The sequence below is a fragment of the Cebus imitator genome, unplaced genomic scaffold, assembly GCF_001604975.1.
Source record: "Cebus imitator isolate Cc_AM_T3 unplaced genomic scaffold, Cebus_imitator-1.0 Scaffold431, whole genome shotgun sequence".
NCBI lineage: Eukaryota > Metazoa > Chordata > Mammalia > Primates > Cebidae > Cebus > Cebus imitator.
The window spans coordinates 1,450,504-1,470,106 of NW_016107746.1; the positions used below are offsets into that span (position 1 = coordinate 1,450,504).

General features: G+C 34.6%; 1 protein-coding gene across 1 annotated transcript in view; it reads left to right on the plus strand.

Moving 5' to 3' along the window:
- KIF20B (kinesin family member 20B) overlaps positions 1-19,603 on the plus strand; it is a 67,493-nt gene that overhangs the window by 36,064 nt on the left and 11,826 nt on the right. The window contains exons 20-26 of the mRNA XM_037731916.1: positions 375-1,599; positions 1,939-2,077; positions 6,757-6,876; positions 8,536-8,596; positions 13,138-13,263; positions 14,364-14,488; positions 16,540-16,695. Of these exons, the coding sequence (XP_037587844.1) occupies positions 375-1,599; positions 1,939-2,077; positions 6,757-6,876; positions 8,536-8,596; positions 13,138-13,263; positions 14,364-14,488; positions 16,540-16,695 (1,952 nt within the window). The remainder of the gene's footprint in view (positions 1-374; positions 1,600-1,938; positions 2,078-6,756; positions 6,877-8,535; positions 8,597-13,137; positions 13,264-14,363; positions 14,489-16,539; positions 16,696-19,603) is intronic.

Sequence of the window (19,603 nt, forward strand, 5' to 3'; positions counted from 1 at the left end):
TAATGCTACTCAGAGTTAGGTAGCTGCCATCATTTTGGGGTACTTTCTCTGCTAACTTTGTATTACCTTGTGAAATAATAATTTTTACATAAATGAGCTTATACCACATGTTATGTAACTTGTTTTTTTTTTCTCAACAGCTTTTTCCTTTGCTAACTTTGTCTGTATTACCTTGTAAAAGAATATTTTTTACATAAATGGGCTCCTACACATGTTTTGTAACCTTTTTTTTTTTTTTCTCAGTAGTTTATTTCATTTTAATTGGAAGTTTACTTTTACATGTTTTGTATGTTTGAATATTGGCTTATATGGTATGGTGACTTTTTGTTTTATTAAGGTTTGCTAGATTAATAACACTTTTCTTATTTTTAAAGGATCTATCCATGTTAGTTCAGCTATCACTGAAGACCAAAAGAAAAGTGAAGAAATGCAACAGAACATTACAGAAGATGAAGACATTAGAGTTTTACAAGAAAATAATGAAGGACTGAAAGGACTTTTACTCAATATTGAGAATGAACTTAAAAATGAAAAGGAAGAAAAAGCAGAAGTAAATAAACAGATTGTTTGTTTGCAGCAGGAACTTTCTCTTTCTGAAAAAAACAATTTAACTTTAAGTAAAGAGGTCCAACAAATTCAGTCAAATTATGACAGTGCAGTTGCAGAATTACATGTGCAGAAAAGTAAAAATAAAGAACTGGAGGAAAAGGTCATGAAACTGTCAGAGGAGATAGAAACTGCTACAAGAAGCATTACAAATAATGTTTCACAGATAAAATTAATGCACACGAAAATAGATGAACTACGTACTCTTGATTCAATTTCTCAGATCTCAAACATAGATTTGCTCAATCTCAGGGATCTGTCAAATGATTCTGGGGAGGATAATTTTCCGAACACACAGTTACACCTTTTAGGTAATGCTTATTTGGTAAGTAAGCAAGTTAAAGAATATCGAATTCAGGAACCCAGTAGGGAAAGTTCTTTCCACTCTAGTATTGAAGCTATTTGGGAAGAATGTAAGGAGATTGTGAAGGCCTCCTCCAAAAAAAGTCATGAGATTCAGGAACTGGAACAACAAATTGAAAAATTGCAGGCAGAAGTAAAAGGCTATAAGGTTGAAAACAATAGACTAAAAATAGAGGAGAAGGAACATCAAAACCAAGATGACCTACTAAAAGAAAAAGAAACTCTTATACAGCAGCTGAAAGAAGAATTGCAAGAAAAAAATGTTCAAATACAGCATGTAGTTAAAGAAAAGAGAGCACTTTCAGAACTTACACAGACTGTTAATTGCTATAAGACAAAAATAAAGGAACTTGAAACAATCTTAGAGACTCAGAAAGATGAATGTAGTCGTTCAGCCAAGTTAGAACAAGACATTTTGGAAAAGGAATCTGTCATCTTAAAGCTAGAAAGAAATACGAAGGAATTGCAAGCACATCTTCAGGATTCTATCAAAAACACCAAAGATTTAAGTGTAAAGGAAGTCAAATTGAAAGAAGAAATCACACAATTAACAAATAATTTGCAAGCTGTGAAGCATTTACTTCAATTAAAAGAAGAAGAAAAAGAAATCAACAGGCAAGAAACAGAAAAGTAAGCTAAATGTTATTCAAAATATTTTAAAATACACAGCATTCATTTTGCTATGTAGCTTTTAAACAATTAGATGGTCATACTTAATCTGCTAAAGCACAGCATGTATGATGAGTGAAGACCTTGAACTTTGTCCATATAAACGTTTGGAGCCATAGATTATATGAAAAGATGTGTTTATAAAAATCATTTGAAATCCTCTCTGAAGAACTCCTTCACAGTTTGGATATTCCAAATTTGTGAAAAGACATAATTTTGTAAATATTGTTGCCATTTTACATGTATGATTCTATGTGGCTAATGGTGCATTACCATAGAAAAGTGGTTTATGTTTTTTAGATTGATAGAGGAACTCTCTTCAAGCTCTGCTCTTACCCAGAATCTGAAAGCAGATCTTCAGAGGAAGGAAGAAGATTATGCTGAGCTGAAAGAGAAACTGACTGATGCCAAAAAGCAGATTGAACAAGTACAGAAAGAGGTAGGTTATTTGAAAAGTTATGTGGCCAGTTTAATCTGAGTAAGATTGTTTTCCTTATATAGCAAGCTTAGACATTAATCTTAGAATTGAACAGAACATTTATCCACTTCATAATTTTTCTTAAAATTATGAGAGCAGTTACTTCATGAGAGAAAATTTAGCCAATTTAAACAAGCTGAAGAATGTCCAACATGAAGAAAGATATGTGCCTTGTGAAAGATTAGCCTCTTTCTTCTTTAAGAATTGCTAAATATAAGTCCTTAGAAAATGGAAAGCACCTTTTGTTTGCAGATAGTGCTTAGGAGAATGTGCAGTACGATTTTTTTAGTTTTTTTTATAATTTAATTTTTAAATAGGGAATGCAATCTCATTCCAAATTTGAAATATAATAAGATGTATTCAGTGAGAAAAAAATCCATCCCACTCGTCCCAGCTGCCAAGTTTACCTTCATGGCATCAAATGTTACCAGTTTCTTTTTTGCTCTGCACTTATCCCTCTTTCCCATTTACTTTTATGACCACATCATTTTCTGTCATACTTAGACTTTCTCTAAAGGTTGGAACACTTTTTTTTTTCACTTTGAGATAGTTACTAAAGAATACTTAAATGTGTAAGGTCTGACAAATATTAATACCACAAGTGCTATTTCTACCTTATAAAAGTGACTGCACTGAATGCTGTGTTTATCTAAACTTTAAAAAATATAATTTAACCATATTTGTTTTTAAAATCTAAACAGCATGTTCTTCTCAGACTTCTATTTTTCACATATTTCTGAGATTGATTTATTTTGTACAGTTGTAATTAATCATTTTCACCTCTGTATAGTAGCTTTGTATAGTAGCTCTGTTGTATGACTTACCACAATTTATTTAGTCTCTTGTGGATGACATCTAGATTATTTATTATTTTTTTGCCCATAGAAATCATGAATATCCTCTAATGCTCTTGGTACACATGTGCAAAAGTTTATATAACAGGAGGGGAATTACTGGGTGAGATGATATGAAGGGTTATCTTATATGGTAGTTTTAATTTGTATTCTTTTGATTGCTAATGAAGTTCAGCTTCTAATCATACTTCTGCTATTTATCTGTCCCACTTTCTGCTCTGTGAAGTCATTTGTTCATATTTTAATTGTGCTGTTCTTTTTTAAGTGTAGTTTTTCTTTATGCTGTATTTTTTTTTTTTTAACATTTACCGGTTTATTATAAAGGATACAACCCAAGAACAGGCAACTAGAAGGGATACACAGGACAAGTTATGGGGGATGGAGGGTGGTGGAGAGCTTCTGTGCCCTCTCAGGGTGTACCACCCTCCGAAGACCTCAATGTGCTCACCAAGTGAGACACTGAATCTCACTGTACAATAGTTTTTATAAGTCAATCTCCAGCCTTCCTCTCTTCCATAGAGGTCCATGGGTGGGATTGGAATTTCTACTCTCTAATCATTTTTGGTCTTTTGGTGATTATCCCCACCCTTAAGCTATTTCAAAGGAGCCTCACTCAAAGCTATTTTATTAGCATAAATCCAGGTCTGATTAAAAGGGGGCTTTTTTTCTAAGTTTATGTATTTTGTTTGTTTTGAGACAGGGTCTTGCCCTGTCACCCAATCTGGAGTGCAATGGTGTGATCATGTAGCTCACTGTAACCATGAACTCCTGGGCTCAATCCTCCCACCTCAGCCTTCCTAGTAGCCGGGACTACAGGTGTGCCACCATGCCCTGGCTACTTTTTAATTTATTGTATTTTTAAGATCTTTTCGTATTGCTACTTATAAAGGTACCTCCTTTCAAGTAATATTTTATTGTATAGATCAGGGGTCCCCAGCCTTTTTGGTATCAGCAACTGGTTTCGTGGAAGACAGTTTTTCCATGGATGGGGTGGGGGCTGCTTTAAGAATGATTCAAACACGTTACAGTTATTGTGTACTTTATTTATATTATTATTTCATTGTAATATATAATGAAGCAGTTATACAACTCACCATAATGTAGAATCAGTCGGAGCCCCGCGGTTGTTTTCCTGCAAGTAGACGGTCCCACCTGGGGTGATGGGAGACAGTGGCAGGTCAGCAGGCATTAGATTCTCATAAGGAATGTGCATCCTAGGTTCATCACATGCAGAGTTCACAATAGGATTCCCAAGAATCTAATGCCTTTGTTGATCCGACAGGAGGTAGAGCTCAGGCAGTGATGTGGGCGATGGGGAGTGGCTGTAAATACAGATGAAGCTTCAGTCCCTTGCCTGCCACTCACCTCCTGCTGTGTGGCCCAGTTCCTAACAAGCCATGGACCAGTACTGGTCTGTGGCCAGGAGGCTGAGGATCCCCCTCTGTATAGATGACTATTTAACATTACTCTAGTGATGGGTATTAAAAGTGTGTTCTATTTCTCAAATGTGTAGTTTTAAGGCAGATAATAATAATTGTAGCAACTTAGTCTAGGCCTGCTACTATGCTGAGTTGCCATATTATCTTCTTTAATTCTCACACTGTATTAGATATAGACACTTTTTGTTGTTGTTGTTGTTGTTTTGTTTCTGAGACAGAGTCTTGCTCTGTCTTCAGGCTGGAGTGCAGTGGCGCAGTCTCGGCTCACTGCAACCTCCATCTCCTGAGTTCAAGCGATGCTTCCGCCTCAGCCTCCCGAGTAGCTGGGACTACAGGCACATGCCACCATGCCCGGCTAATTTTGTATTTTTAGTAAAGACGGGGTTTCACCAGGTTGGCCAGGATGGTCTTGGTCTCGACCTCGTGATCTGCCCATCTTGGCCTCCCAAAGTGCTGGGATTACAGGCGTGAGCCACTGCGCCCTGCCTGGATACTGTTTTTAACCTCCATTTTGTTAATAAAGAAAACAAACATTGAGAGACCCAGTAGTTTCCCTTTACCAGCAGTTTTGCTTTCGTGGTTTCAGTTACCTGTGGGTAACTGTGGGCTGAAAATACTAAATAGAAATTCTAGGAATAAACAACTCACTTGCAGGTCATTCTGAGTAGTGTGTTGAAAGCTTGGGTTATCTTGTCCTGTCCTGCCTAGAGTTGGAATTATCTGTTTGTCTAGCGTATCCACATTGTTTGTGCTACCTATTAAAACTTAGTCATCTCAACTATCAGATCATCTGTTATGGCATCAGGGACAGTGTTTGTGCTCAAGTAACTTTTATTTTACTTAATAACAGTCCCAACATGCAAAAGTAGGTATGCTGGCAATTCAAATAAGCCAAAAAGTTGTTGTAAAGGGCTTCCCTTAAGTGAAAAGGTAAAAGTTCTTAATAAAGAAAAAAATACTGTAATCTGAGGTTGCTAATATCTGTGGTAAGAACAAATCTTCCATCTGTGAAATTGTGAAGAAGGAAAAAGAAATTTATGCTAGTTTTGTTTGTGCACCTCACTGCAAAAGTTATGGCCACGATTCATGATAATTGCTTAGCTAAGATGGAAAAGGCATTAAATTTGTGGGTGGAGGATGTGAACAGAAATGTGTTTCAATTGATGGCATCTGGGTTTAGTACTATCCACTGGGAACCTTGAAATACTATCCAGTGTTTCAGGTATCCACTGGGGATCTTGAAACATGTCCCCTGTGGATAAGGGGGAACTACTATATGACTTGTCTAAATTCACTCAGCAGTAAGTGCTAGAGCCACAATGGAAACTGAGGCAGTCCTCACATGCATCTTTGTACAACACATAGCCTCTGTTATTGTCAGTTGTATCGTTGATGAAGATGGTGTTTATTACTTGAAGCCTCATATTTTTAAACAAAATAAGTAAATATGAATATATGATTATCATGTATGTAATATTGGAATATAAAGCTTAAAACAATGTAAGAATCCTCTGAAACCATACCACTCTGAGCTACTATAATAAGGGCATCTCCATGCTTTTTATAAGACATCTTTTCATTTAATTTCCTTCAGTTTTTGAGCTCTCTAGCAGGTGTGAAAATGGAGTTTTGGCAGTAAAGCTCCACAAAGGTCCAGAAGAAAAGGCTCTGCTGCCAGTCAGATAACTTCCCTCTGGAAATCCTGGCAAGATGTACTGAAAGGTTCCAGAGAGGATTGTTATGATGGAAACTAGTATAAGGATGTACCTACCTTAGTTTTTTGGGTGAGGAATTACATATTAGTCCATAGTACCTCTGATTTCTCTATGTTTATGGAATTAGGTTACTGGCAACAGCAGAAATCAATTGACCCTCACTTGCGTGGGTACCTTTTGACATTGTGATTGTTCCATTTTCTTCCCTGCATGTTATTATTAGTTTTTAAAGTATTTCTTGTATTACTAGATTATATTACTCAATAAACTGGAAATTTGAATCAGTATTTTTTCCTCAGAATATCTTTATTGATTTTTCCTTGGTTATTATTTTGCTATTACATACAGATGTTATGATGATCCTTTTTTGAGAGAACTTACAAAGTTTGAGATTCTTAAGATAATGGAACAAGAAATTGAGTTTTTCATATACATTCTTCAATAGAGTATTAAAACATTTGCTAATAATTTGAAGCTGTAGTATGTTTGATTTATAGTATATTAGAGTCTTATTTTTCTTTTAGACTTTAAAGGGTGTGAATCTTTGAATATAGTGGCCATGAATTTTAAACAACAAAAAGCAATTAATATTTTTAAAATATTCCATTTGTTTTATAAATATTACTTTGTAGGTATCCATAATGCGTGATGAGGAGAAATTACTGAGGATTAAAATTAATGAACTAGAGAAAAAGAAAAACCAGTGTTCTCAGGAAATAGATATGAAACAGCGAACCATTCAGCAACTCAAGGTAAACAGTTTTAAAAGATGATTAAAGTGCATTCTCTTGGTATAGTGTACACAAAATGTACAAGTTTGTTTTTAATAACATTCTGTTTTGACTTTTTCTAGAATCTAGAAATAAGTTATTTAAAATTAAACAGGCAAAAAAGAAGAAATAAGATAAAATTAAGTCGGCCAGTAGTGACTCTCTTCTAACAAATATGGAAAAGAAAAAAAATAATAATAACTTTGTAGTGAAGAAACGTAGCAGATACCACTTTAACCAAGGGTTTAAGAATAACATTACCATTAGTAAGTCATATTGATGCTATGTGCTTCCTGGTTTGATGTGACCAGAAGGGCACTTTTCCTCTTTGGTATTCTTTCCCTAAATTTATAACCTCAGTCTTTTCATGAGAAAACTTCAGATAAACTCAAATTGCGGATGTTCTACATAATGCTTGACCAGTATGAAGTATAAAGTGTCAGGGTCATTAAAGACAAGTAAAGACTGAGGAACTAGCAAAGATTGGACAAGACTAAAGAGGTATGATGACTAAAGGTGATGTTATATTCTGGATGGGATCCTGGAGTGGAAAAGGGACAGCAGTGGAAAAAGTGGTAAACAGTGGCGAAGTCTGCAGTGTAATTAATAGTAGTATACCAATATTAATTTCTTGACTTTTTTTGATAAATGTACCATGGGAGTGTAATATGATAACATTAGGGGAAGCTGAGTTGAGGTTATACAGTTGTCTTTGGAACTCTTGCAAAGCTAAATTAAAGCTAAAATTATTTTGAAATAAAATGCAAAGAAACTAAAAGTAGTCCAGGTCTTACAACAAATTCCTTTCAAAAATGATACTTAAAAGGCAAAAATCCCTTTACTGTATATGGTTATTTTTTGCTTGGTATCAACCAAATGGATGAGGCAACAATAAAAAAATATAAATTCGTTATATTATTTTCATGTTTGCTTTTAAATGAAGCAAAACTAATATTCAGGTATAAATACATGATTTTAATTCTTAACTGAATATAATCATAATAAAGCATTCTATAACAATAGAATTTGAGAGCTTCATGTTCTGCAATGATTCACACTCAGACTTACAAAGTGAGGAACAGTGGTGACATCAGATGAGTTTGGGGGTGAGGTTTGGATTATATGATAAGTTAAAACTAGAAGTGTAGGCCCTCTGGTCCTCATAATTTAATCTTGCCTCTTAAAGCTTTTTTTTTTTTTTAATCCAAATCTTGCAGCTACTTTCTAGGTAAAAGGGGTGGAGAACTCTTTTTTTCCTGCATTTTGAGTTTATCAATGACGAACTTTTTAATGGTTTTTCTTGTTCCTTCTACGTTAAATGCATAGAACTTGATTTTCCCTTATTTCTGCTTTTTGTGGTTTGTGAGAAAACATTTACCTAAAATGTTAAGTAAAATAACTGGGTCATAATATAGGTTAAAAGTATATATTTTTTTGCCCTCTGTATCTTTTCCTGCTCTCACCCTACTCTTTTCTCCAAGATGAAAGAAACTTGGAAGCTTAAGACAGGTACCAGCTGGTATGCCAGCTTTATAGGAGACTGGTTTGAAACTTAATATTGAGCCCTGTTTTCAGGATCCACTGTTAAATATTGTGTTTTTAAGTTAATTTGTATTTAATTCATATTCTTTCAATTTGTAGGAGCAGTTAAATAATCAGAAAGTGGAAGAAGCTATACAACAGTATGAGAGAGCATGCAAAGGTCAGTAACAAGTTTGTACCTCTGAAATGGGAAAAGTTCCCTTTTCCCCCCTTGCAGGGCATGTGATAGGGGTATGGCTTGCTTCTTGGTGCCCCGCAATTCAAACCCCCTAGTGGGAGCATGCAGATGGCAGGTCTTGAGTGTGGGCTCCTACCCTACCGCTGTGTCTAGGGTTGAGTGTTTATACCTCCTGAAGCCCCAGTGGGCATGTGTTACAGTGTGTTCTTTCAGTTTAGCCATCCATAGGCAGCTTGTGTTAATCAGCTCAATTAGACCCTCTGCCTTACCGCAAGGACAGAGGGCTTTCTGTATCACAGGGTTCTTAATCTAGTGTACTGGAAAAATCAGATCACATGTGGGCTTGGAGTATGAGTGCAAGGTTTTATTGAGTGGAGTTAGCTCTCTGCAGATGAATGGGGAGCCAAAAGGGGATGGAGCGGAAAGGTGGTCTTATCCTGGGTGGCTGGACTCACCTCTGACCGCCCCCAACTGAGTTCCGTGTTGTCTCACAGTGGATGGCCTGCCAGCATCTGCTGGTATCTGCCAGTGTGTTCTTCTGCTGGTGTGTTCCTCTAGTCATCCAGCTGCTTGTGTGTGTGTGCCTGCTAGGGTCTTGGAGTTTTTCTAGGCACAGGATGGGGGCGTGGTCTTGGGAAATGCAGCATTTGGATGTGAAAACAGGAGTGCCAGGCTGGTCTTGGGAAATGCAACATTTGGGTGTGGAAACAGGAGTGCCTCTCCTCAATTATGTCTGTGGGCACAGGCCTGAGGGTGAAGCCCTCACCAGGGACCCTGCCTTTTTGTACCCAGCACTTCCCTGCGCACCTCCCGTATCACTTCCAGTACTAAAACGATTACAAAATAGGTAGTCGCAATAAGAATTGTTTAACATTTTTCTTTGAAAATTCTGAAGTGAAGTAAAGGCAACATAAGATGTAGCTTTATCAAAAGAGAAAAGTAGTGATTCTGATGAATAGCTTATTAACTTAAACTTTATTCTTAGAAAAATAAAACAAATACTCAGTCAAAGCAACATTGATTTCTTGTAATGGCCGGTATTTTGTGAAGAATAAAGCCAGTCAAAGTTTTATATAGATCACAATGAATGGCATAGATTTCTGGACAAAATTGTGTAAAGAATATACTTCAAATAAAATATCTTTAAATTAAAAAAACAGGATTTTAAAAAAGATTTTAAAAGCCACTTAATAATTTAGATTCCAATCCTAGGTGCTGAGTTATGAATTATGCTTTTCTTACTCAGATTATATTGATTTATTGTTTCAAATATTACAAAATTACTTTTTTTTGAGACAATTTCACTCTTGTCGCCCAGGCTGGAGTGCAGTAGCGCGTTCTCAGCTTACTGCAACCTCCGCTTTCCTGGTTCAAGCAATTCTTCTGCCTCAGCCTCCCGAGTAGCTAGCTGGGATTACAAGCACCTGCCACCACACCTGGCTAATTTTTGTATTTTTAGTAGAGACAAGGTTTCGCCATTTGGCCAGGCTGGTCTCGAACTCCTGACCTCAGGTGATCTACCCACCTGTTTCCCAAAGTGCTGGGATTACAGGCATGAGCCACCGTGCCTGGCCACAAAATTACTTTTATAGATGATACATATTTCTTTTATTAAAATTATACAGACTCTTCTCCTCTGTATTACTCACTCCTTAATTTCTTTATTCTGTGAGTGAGAGAGCTAGGATTTGAACCCAGGTCTGTTTCAGTCTTAAGTCTCAGGCTCTTTACTAATCCATGTTATTTGTACTTAGGCAACGAAAGAAAGGGTAAGATGAGCAGATTATTACTTATTTAGCTGACTTGTACATTGGTGGGGTTAACTTGATGGATAACTTGGATGTGAAACTATATCTCTGCACACAGTACTATTTTCATAGGAGATAGTTCATATTTATCGTTTAGGATTCCCCTTTACTTTGGCTTCTTTGTCCCCGTTGGTGAATGTGGACACATCTTAAATATTCTGAAAAAGTCTACCGTTGGACTAGAATGTCCTATAGTTTTATCATATTTAAATTTTTGGGTTTTTTTGCCAAATATGGAGAAGTGGCATAGGCCCACCGTGACTACTTTAATCTGACTTCCATCTTTCTTTGCTTCTAAGTCACCTGTAGCCTACATATTTTAAAATCTACCAGCATTTTGCAATCCCTGCTTTTTATTTATTTATTAATTTGATGTTATTGTACACTCTTCTTTTCCTCTGTTATGTTTATAAAGTAGTATTTATTGTAGTGTACTTCTTCTAAATACAAAGGGGTATAGCTCCTCTTTTTTGAAATTCTGCTGTCTCAGCTTTATAATTTATTCTGTACTATTTACCACCGTTGTCTCAGAGTGAGTCTCAGCCACTCTGGCAACTTTCCTGATTAAGATATCATCATCTTTTATTTCTTCATTTTCTCCCTTAGAGAAAAAATGCTCCTATGATTTTAGTTGTGTATGAAACATTTCCCTACAAACAACAAACAAAACTATATCTTCAACTCTTAAGGCTTTCCCTGCCTCCTAAATTTCTGTTTGTTTGCTGAATGCCTTTCATTTACCTGTCTTTAATATTGAATTATTAAACAATGTAGATCTAATACAAATAACATAAAATTTACCTTTTAAAAGTGTACAGTTTAGTGGGCTTTACTTTCTACTCACAGAATGGTGCATCCATCAACATCTAATTACTATTTGTTTATAGTAATGTAAAGTGACAAAAGTGAACATTTTTGCCTCTTCAAAAAGAAACCCCATACCCTTTGCAGTCATACCCCATTCACCCCTTTCTCCAGCCCCTGTTGGCCTCTAATCTACTTTCTGTCTATATGAATTTGCCTATTATGGACATTTCGTGTTAGATCAGTTCATACAATATGTGACCTTTTGTGTTTGACTCTTTTACTTAGAATAATGTTTCCAAATTTCCCCTATATTGTATATATATCAGTACTTTATTCCTTGTTATGGCTGGATAATATTCCACATATTTATGTATCAGTTGATAGACATTTGGGTTGTTTCCACTTTTGGCTTTTACGAACATTTATGTGCAAGTTTTTGACTAAACTTATATTTTTAATTTTCTTGGGGATGGTAAGCAAATGCTGAATGTGAAGCACTTGATTACTTGTTCATTTGAAAGTCATTTACTTAGCTATGATAGCTCATAGCTATCCTTAGATATATCTTTTGATAGCTATAATGAGATACCTATCTCAAACTTCTTTGCTTTATTTTCCATTTTATTGGTTGTGTATTTTGGGGTTCTTTTCTGAAATAAAATGTAAATTACTGTAGGCAATGACTGATTAGATAATTCTCTTTTTTCCTTTACTGCTGTAGTTTGCTAGCTTTCAAATAATAGGTGACTAGCCATCAGTGAGGTTATCATTGGTGTTCTGGAAATTTCTTGATAACTAGATTTGTGATTCATTTTTCTAGTCCTCAGTTTAGAGTCAAAATGCAAAGTGTAAAAGGGAGGGACTTCTTTGAATAAAATTATAATTAATTGTGTAATATGAATATATTTTAAAATCATGCTTTTTGAAAGAAAAGATTTATATGTTGATATGAAGATAACTTTAATCCTAGGAGGAATTCTGTTTTACTAGCATACCTGGAAGCCTACATCAATGGACAAATACTAAAAGCTGCTCATACAGTTTTCTCTTACTGTTTAGTTTATTTTACATTTGCTTTATGTGCACTTTGAGGCAGCCATCTTTGGGCATTTGTGTTACTAAAAGCAGCCTGAGATTGAGCTACGCATTTATAGCTTTATCACCTTTAGTTGGTAAGAGTTCTCTGAAATGAGACCTGCTACTATATGCCATCATCAAAGGGAACAAACTGATCTCTCTTTATCCGTTTCTTACAGACAGGGTTAATATAGAGTTGCTTACAAGTAATTGCTGTAGTCATTCTTCAAGGGCCAGAAAGAATTTTAATAAGGCTGGTAATAATAGCTTTCCAAAAGGCATTTCTGAGGAGCTGGTTTTAAATAAAAATTTAAAATAGAAAGAAATATTTGACTTTGAATATTTTTCTAGAAAGTAATTACTTGAGATTAAAAAAGCAGTTCAAGTTGGGCTTGAGCTTTTTTAGTTTTAGGTGGTAAAGATTTTAGTTTTGATTTGAGAATATTTAACACTGAAAATAAGTATTTTTAAAAATAGTGTTTTTTCCCCCTAAATCCTAAGATCTATGTTTATAGTAATAATTTAGTTTTATTGGAATAGTTTAGTTGTATTAGAAATTGTTAACTTTATCTGAAAAAACTTTTTTCATTCATCCACTTTTGCAATCATCCAAGCATCCATCTTTATACCAAATATATATTTAGTATGTCATGTATACCAGCACTGCTGTAGACACTGAGGATATAGTAATGAATAAGATGAAGTTTCTGCCTATATGGAACTAATATTCTATTATAGTTAATAAAAATATATTTTAATTTTAGAAGAACTTAAGAAAAATAGGATATCTAGAGGCTATTAATTTCTACAATGTTCTCCCCCAATTTTTAGAGCTAAATGTTAAAGAGAAAATAATTGAAGACATGCGAATGACACTAGAAGAACAGGAACAAACTCAGGTAGAACAAGATCAAGTGCTTGAGGCTAAATTAGAGGAAGTTGAAAGGCTGGCCACAGGTAAAACAAGATTACTTAAATTTCTCTAACTATACTTTTTCATTAAAAAAAAAAAAAAATTCCTAGATCTTTCCTTGTTAAAGTAGTATGAATTTACAGTGATTCATAATGGAAAAGTATTTGGTGTTTTTTGAATGTCCTATTACTTGTCATTTTCCACTGTGTTAAAAATGGTTTTATCTCAGTAAAATTATATGTAGTAAAGGAGTAAGGGCCATGATAACTTACGAATTAAAAATTGCAAGTTATGTATCGTAACTTGCAATGTTCCCCAGATGTTAAGAGAAAGCTTTCAACTGAGTTTCACCTTTGTCAGAGTTTTAGCATTATCTTGACTGTTGATCTCAATAAATATTTCTATTTCATTGCTTTCAGAATACTGTCAGAGTTTTTCTAGAGTATATATGGCAAAACATAACATTTACTAATAATAAAGTTATGTGTGATTTTTGTAGAAAGGGCAAGAAATTTAGAATTAGAAAGTGGCCTATGCCATTTTATATATAATCTTGGCAGGGCACTTGTGCTTACTCAACATAATTTTCTTCATCTGGAAAATGTGGTTGATGATGATAATGCCATATATACTATTGCACATTATTCTTTTCTTAAAATCATCTGACTTGAAGATTCATATTGTATATTATTCTTATCAAGATCAGCTGAGATGAAAAAATATAAGAGTGCTTTGTAAGCCCTAAAACTCAATAACTGTATTTTGGTGGATGAAATTGTGATGAGGATGAGGACAATGAGTCTGTGTGACTTCATATTTTTCTAGCCACTTTCATGGACATGAAAAACCTTTTTTTTTGAGAACTGCATGAAGTTTCCTATGTAATAAGGTTGACAGTGAATTTATTATACTATACTATGAACACTATTCAGTTGGGCTCCTAAGAGGTCCCTGTAGTTCTCCTTCACTAAGAATTTAGTAAGAACTCCTAAAAGTTCAACTACAGAATAGCCTCAGGCCTATTTTGGTCTGTGTTCTTTATCTGGGCTCTACTGATTTGTTTCTTTAGCCCTTGTCAAGTGTGTCTCTACATGGTATAACTTTTGCATATGCTTTAAAAAATAATTTTATGTCTTCAAATCAGAATTGGAAAAATGGAAGGAAAAATGCAAAGATTTGGAAATGAAGAACAATCGGAGGTCAAATAAAGAACATGAGGACAACACAGATGTACTTAGAAAGTTCAGTAATCTTCAAGATGAATTACAGGTATGACTTTATGTATGTTTTTATGTATGTATGTATCTGTCTTCATTGTATTTCTAATAAAAGGATAATTCAGTATTTTATATTTTGTAATTAACTTAGATATATGAGTGAAATAATACTTGGCAAATGTTAATATGTAAATATAACTTTTCAGTGCACATTAAAATGACATGGGGAAGAAATTCCAAGATACAACCTATTAAGTGCCAATGAAATACAGTGACTGGGTCCTCAGTTTTATATTTTACATATTTAATTCTTAAACCACCACTTCTAATGTCTTTGTGCTCAGTTTTTTACTCCTTAAACTTCTTACTCATCAAATACTGCTGTGGAGAAAATGACCATCAGGAGAATTATTTTGATTACTGTAAATAATTTCTTCAAAGTTTAATTAATAAATTGGAATAGAGTTGTATATTGGAACACTGAAATATAAAACTCTACTATAAGAAGATATTCTATTTTGTGTGTGAAGAATAGAATTCTATTTTGTGTATATAGAATAGAATATAGAAGATATTCTATTCAGCTTTAACATACAACATATAGGAGAAACTTTTTTTTCATGGGATTTACCAAATACCATTTTTTGTACATTTTATTAGAAGTGGCATTCATAACAGTGGCCGAAGAAAATATCATAATGGTTTTGGGAGATTTGGTGCATCTAAATTTAAAAAAAAATTCAGGCTGTGTATTAATCATATGCCAAAAACAAATACAAAAATATACTTTTTTTGTTATTACATATTATATATTCTAGAATTTACCCTTTTCATTTTGAAATTCCAAAAGCAGCTAGAACAAAATAAATACATTATTAATTATGAAAAAGATGTATCAGCCATAATGAGAAAGTTTGCATTAAAAAGTATTTGTGTGGCCGGGCGTGGTGGCTCACGCCTGTAATCCAAGCACTTTGGAAGCCAAGGCGGGCGGATCACCTGAGGTCGGGAGTTCAAGACCAGCCTGACCAACATGGTGAAACCCCGTGTTAAAACAAAACAAAAGAAAGTATTTGTGTATTTTGCATTGTTCTAAGATGATGTAATCACATTAGTGTAGATTATAAACTTTGTAATCCTGGAATGGACTGCCATACTTTGTAGTACAGTGATTTTAGGAGTCTTAGTATTGTTTTTATTTCAAATGAAGTTCTACTTGGACTTTTTATATATATTGTTATATGCTTCTAAACCCCAAGAATCTGTAGTACCGGTTTGAAAATTACTGATCATTCTCAGCAAACTGACAGAAGAGCAGAAGATCAAACACCGCATGTTCTCACTCATAGGCGGGTGTTGAACAATGAGAACACATGGACACAGGGAGGGGAGCACTACACACTGGGGTCAGTTGGGGGGAAATAGGGGAGGGACGGGGGGGGGTGGGGAGCTGGGGAGAGATAGCAAGGGGAGAAATGCCAGATGCAGGTGATGGGGAGGAAGGCAGCAAATCACACTGCCACGCGTGTACCTATGCAACAATTTTGCATGTTCTTCACATGTACCCCAAAACCTAAAATGCAATAAAATAAATAAATTGGGGGAAAAAAAAAAGAAAATTACTGATAAACAGTATTCTCTGTCCAGCTCTTCTAGATATTCTTTTAGTAAATGTTTGTGTTGTTGCACAGCTTATTTTTTATTTGGCATCTTGGAGGCCCAGGAATATTTTATTTTTGGAAACATCCAGTTAGAAATGACCACCACAAACAAAGTCTTTTTTATCTTTTTGGCATTTAGGAAGATTTGAGTCAATTTTAGTGTTTCAGAAATTTAAGTTTTTTATTTTTTCTTAAGCTCCCTGATAAAAGTATTTAAAAGGACTTCATAGCAAAATAAAGTTTATAAAGGAAATACAATTTAGGAAAGCAAACCAGCTAATTTTTTTTTTTTTTAATATGAAACTTTGATCTTTTCATTAAAGTGAAATACTTAAAGTTTTTATAGAGGGGAAAAGTAATGGATAGTATGAAAATATTATAAAAACATGCATTGATTACTTTGTAGGCATGTGATAATAACTTACACCATTTATATATGTAGGAGTCTGAACAGAAATATAATGCCGATAGAAAGAAATGGTTAGAAGAAAAAATGATGCTTATTACTCAAGCGAAAGAAGCAGAGAATATACGAAATAAAGAGATAAAAAAATATGCTGAAGACAGGGAACGTTGTTTAAAGCAACAGAATCAAGTGGTTGGTAACAATTCTATCTTTGATGTATTTCACTTGCTTTCCTTGATGTGTTAAATGTATTTCTGGAATTACCAGTTTCTATGTGGTTTTGTTTTTGGCTTTATAAAGGCAAGTTGTCTTATAAGATAACTTTTCTGTCCCAGTTTGTCTTGACATTCAGTAATGTTCTTGTTTTAACTTGTTTCTATCCATTTAGCCTCTTGGGAAAATACCTTCTTGCCTCTTACTATCTAGATATTGAAGTTAAGAATCTCTTCCTTTTGACCATTATGGAGTATTCCCTACTACGTTTTAGAACTTTGCATTTTGAACTGTAGATTCTAATACTGTGTACATTTTATCACATAAAGTCACTTAATTTCTAAAAGACTATACACATAGTAGAAAAGACCTTCAGTTTTACATTTACTAGCTGTAGCTCTTGTAACAATTTTATCTTAGCGTGTTCTTTTTTTCTAATTGGCACTTGGTCTGTTTGACGTGCAATGTTGGCAATTGGAAAAAAGCTAAACGTTATCATTAATCATAGGAAAGCTATTGTGCAACAATAATAATTTTAAAATGAAAAACCAGTGTCTATAAAAATAGTAATTTGGCAGTATCATATTGTTATCTGTTGGCATTTCCTTTTTTTAATGACCACATTTGACTGAAAACAGTTAAACTTTCCTATAAAAACTGGAAGATTCCCTCCCGCCCTGCCCTGCCCTTCCCTCCCCTTCATTCCCCTCCAGTCCTCTCCCCTCTCCCCCTCCCTCCCTCCCTCCCTTCCTTTTTTTAAAGAGACAAGGTCTTGCTCTGTCACCCAGGCTAGAATGCAGTGGGGCAGTCATGGCTCACTGCATCCTCAAACTCCAGGATACAAGCAATCTTTCTACCTCAGCCTCCCAAGTAGCTGGGACTACAGGCACACACCATCACACCCAACTAAATTTTTTATTTTTTTGTTGGGATGGAGACTTGCTGTGTTGCCCAGGCTGGTCTCAAACTCCTGGCTTCAAGCAGTCCTCCTACCTCAGCTTCCCAAAGTGTTGGGATTGTGAGTATGAGCCACTATGCATTGTACCTGGCCTGGAATGTTAATTTTCAATAAGATAAGGATGGTTTTCCCACTTTTTCCCCCTAGCTTTAAAGCTGCTTTTAACATTGAACATTGGTCAGAGTTGGCCAATTTTTATTAAAAATGAGACTTTTGTGAGCTAAACTTTACAACATACTTGCTAAACTCCAGACCATACATGTATTCTGCTCTAGAAATCAAGCCTTTGGTTGAAATATCTGTCATTTCTGAAGCTAGAGGGACTAGCGTTGAATGCTCTGTCCTCGTGTCACCTGGTGTAAATAAACTTTCTTTGCTCCCATAAAAAATGTTTACTTTTTGATTTTCAAATCATTTTATTTACAGAAAAGTTACAGAACGAGTACAGATCCTGTATACCTATCACCCAACCTTCCTGACCAGTAGTTAGAGGCAATAAGTAAAATTAAAACAGAAGGCTGAGAGTTGCTCCAGTTCCAAATCATTGGTTTTTCTGGCAGCAATGCCAGCATGTAAACCCACTTTGAATTTTAAATCTAGGGAAAGTTAGTTTACTGTTTTCTCTCATATGTTTCTTTATAATATACTTAGGTTGTGTATGTGTTTGCCATATTTAAGAAACACAGTTTTGATGCAGTGTTAATTTTTGTTGTAAAATTGTAACATATAACATGGAAACTAAATAGAACATAGTTTCGTGAGTTACTGTAAAGCCAGCACCCACTTAACTAATACCTATTTCAAGAAGTAGAACACTGCTGTACCCTAGAAGGTCCTACTTCTGCCACTTTTCTAGTGGTAATAACTAATTTGTTCTTCAGTTTTACATTTCAGTTTTGTCTGTTTTGGGGTTTTATGTAAATTGAAATATATGCATACATTTGTACCTAACTTCTTTTCATTCACTATTTTATGTTCGTGAGAATTATCCATGTTTCCATGCAGTATCTGGAGTTAGTCTACTTTCATTGCAGCATATTTAAGTGTATGAATATACCACTGTTAATTTATTTTAATGTTGAAGATATTTGGATTGTTTTCTGGTTTTTTTAAATACATTTTTATACATTCCTTTTGGTGCACATGTGCATATATTTCTGTTGTATGTGTACATATAAGACAATTACTAAGTGATAGGGTATATATATGTGAAATTCTAGTAGAATGCTGCACTGATTTTCAAAGCAGTTGTACCCATTTATACTCCAACTAGGATTGCAATAGCTACATAGTCCCACCAAGAGATGGTATTGTCAGTTTTTAAAATGGTTTTAATGTGCTTTTCCCTAATTACTAATGAAGTTGATGATTGTTTCATTTGTTTATTGGCTGTGCCTTTACAAGTTCTGTTACCTGTTTCTCTGTTGGATTGTCTAGCTTCTTCTTATTTATAGGAATTCTTTATACTTTTCTGGATAGAAGCCATTTTTGTAATGTGTTGCAAGTACCTTCTTTCTATCTCTAGTTTGCTTTTTCTTATTGCGTTTTTATGGGTAGAAGTTTTATAAATCATTATTGTAGATATTGAAGATATTACAATTATAGATAGTTTTACAGCATTAGTATAGATAATTTTACCAGTTTTTTTTTTTTTAATGAAGCCCAAGGACTTGGAGATGCTGTCTTAAGTTATTTTCTGGAACCTTTGAAGTTTTATCTTTCATATTTAGATACTAGAATTGATTTTTGTGTTGGTGTGAGATAGGGGTCAGAGCTCTTTATGTTTGTTTTAATGTGGATTACCAATTGACCTGGAAATATTTATTGAAAAGACTATTCCTTACTCACTGCTCTGCCACTTTTGTCATAAGTCATTTGCCCAAGGGTTAATTTTGTATGTGATGTAAGAGTAGGGTTGGGTGTGTGTGT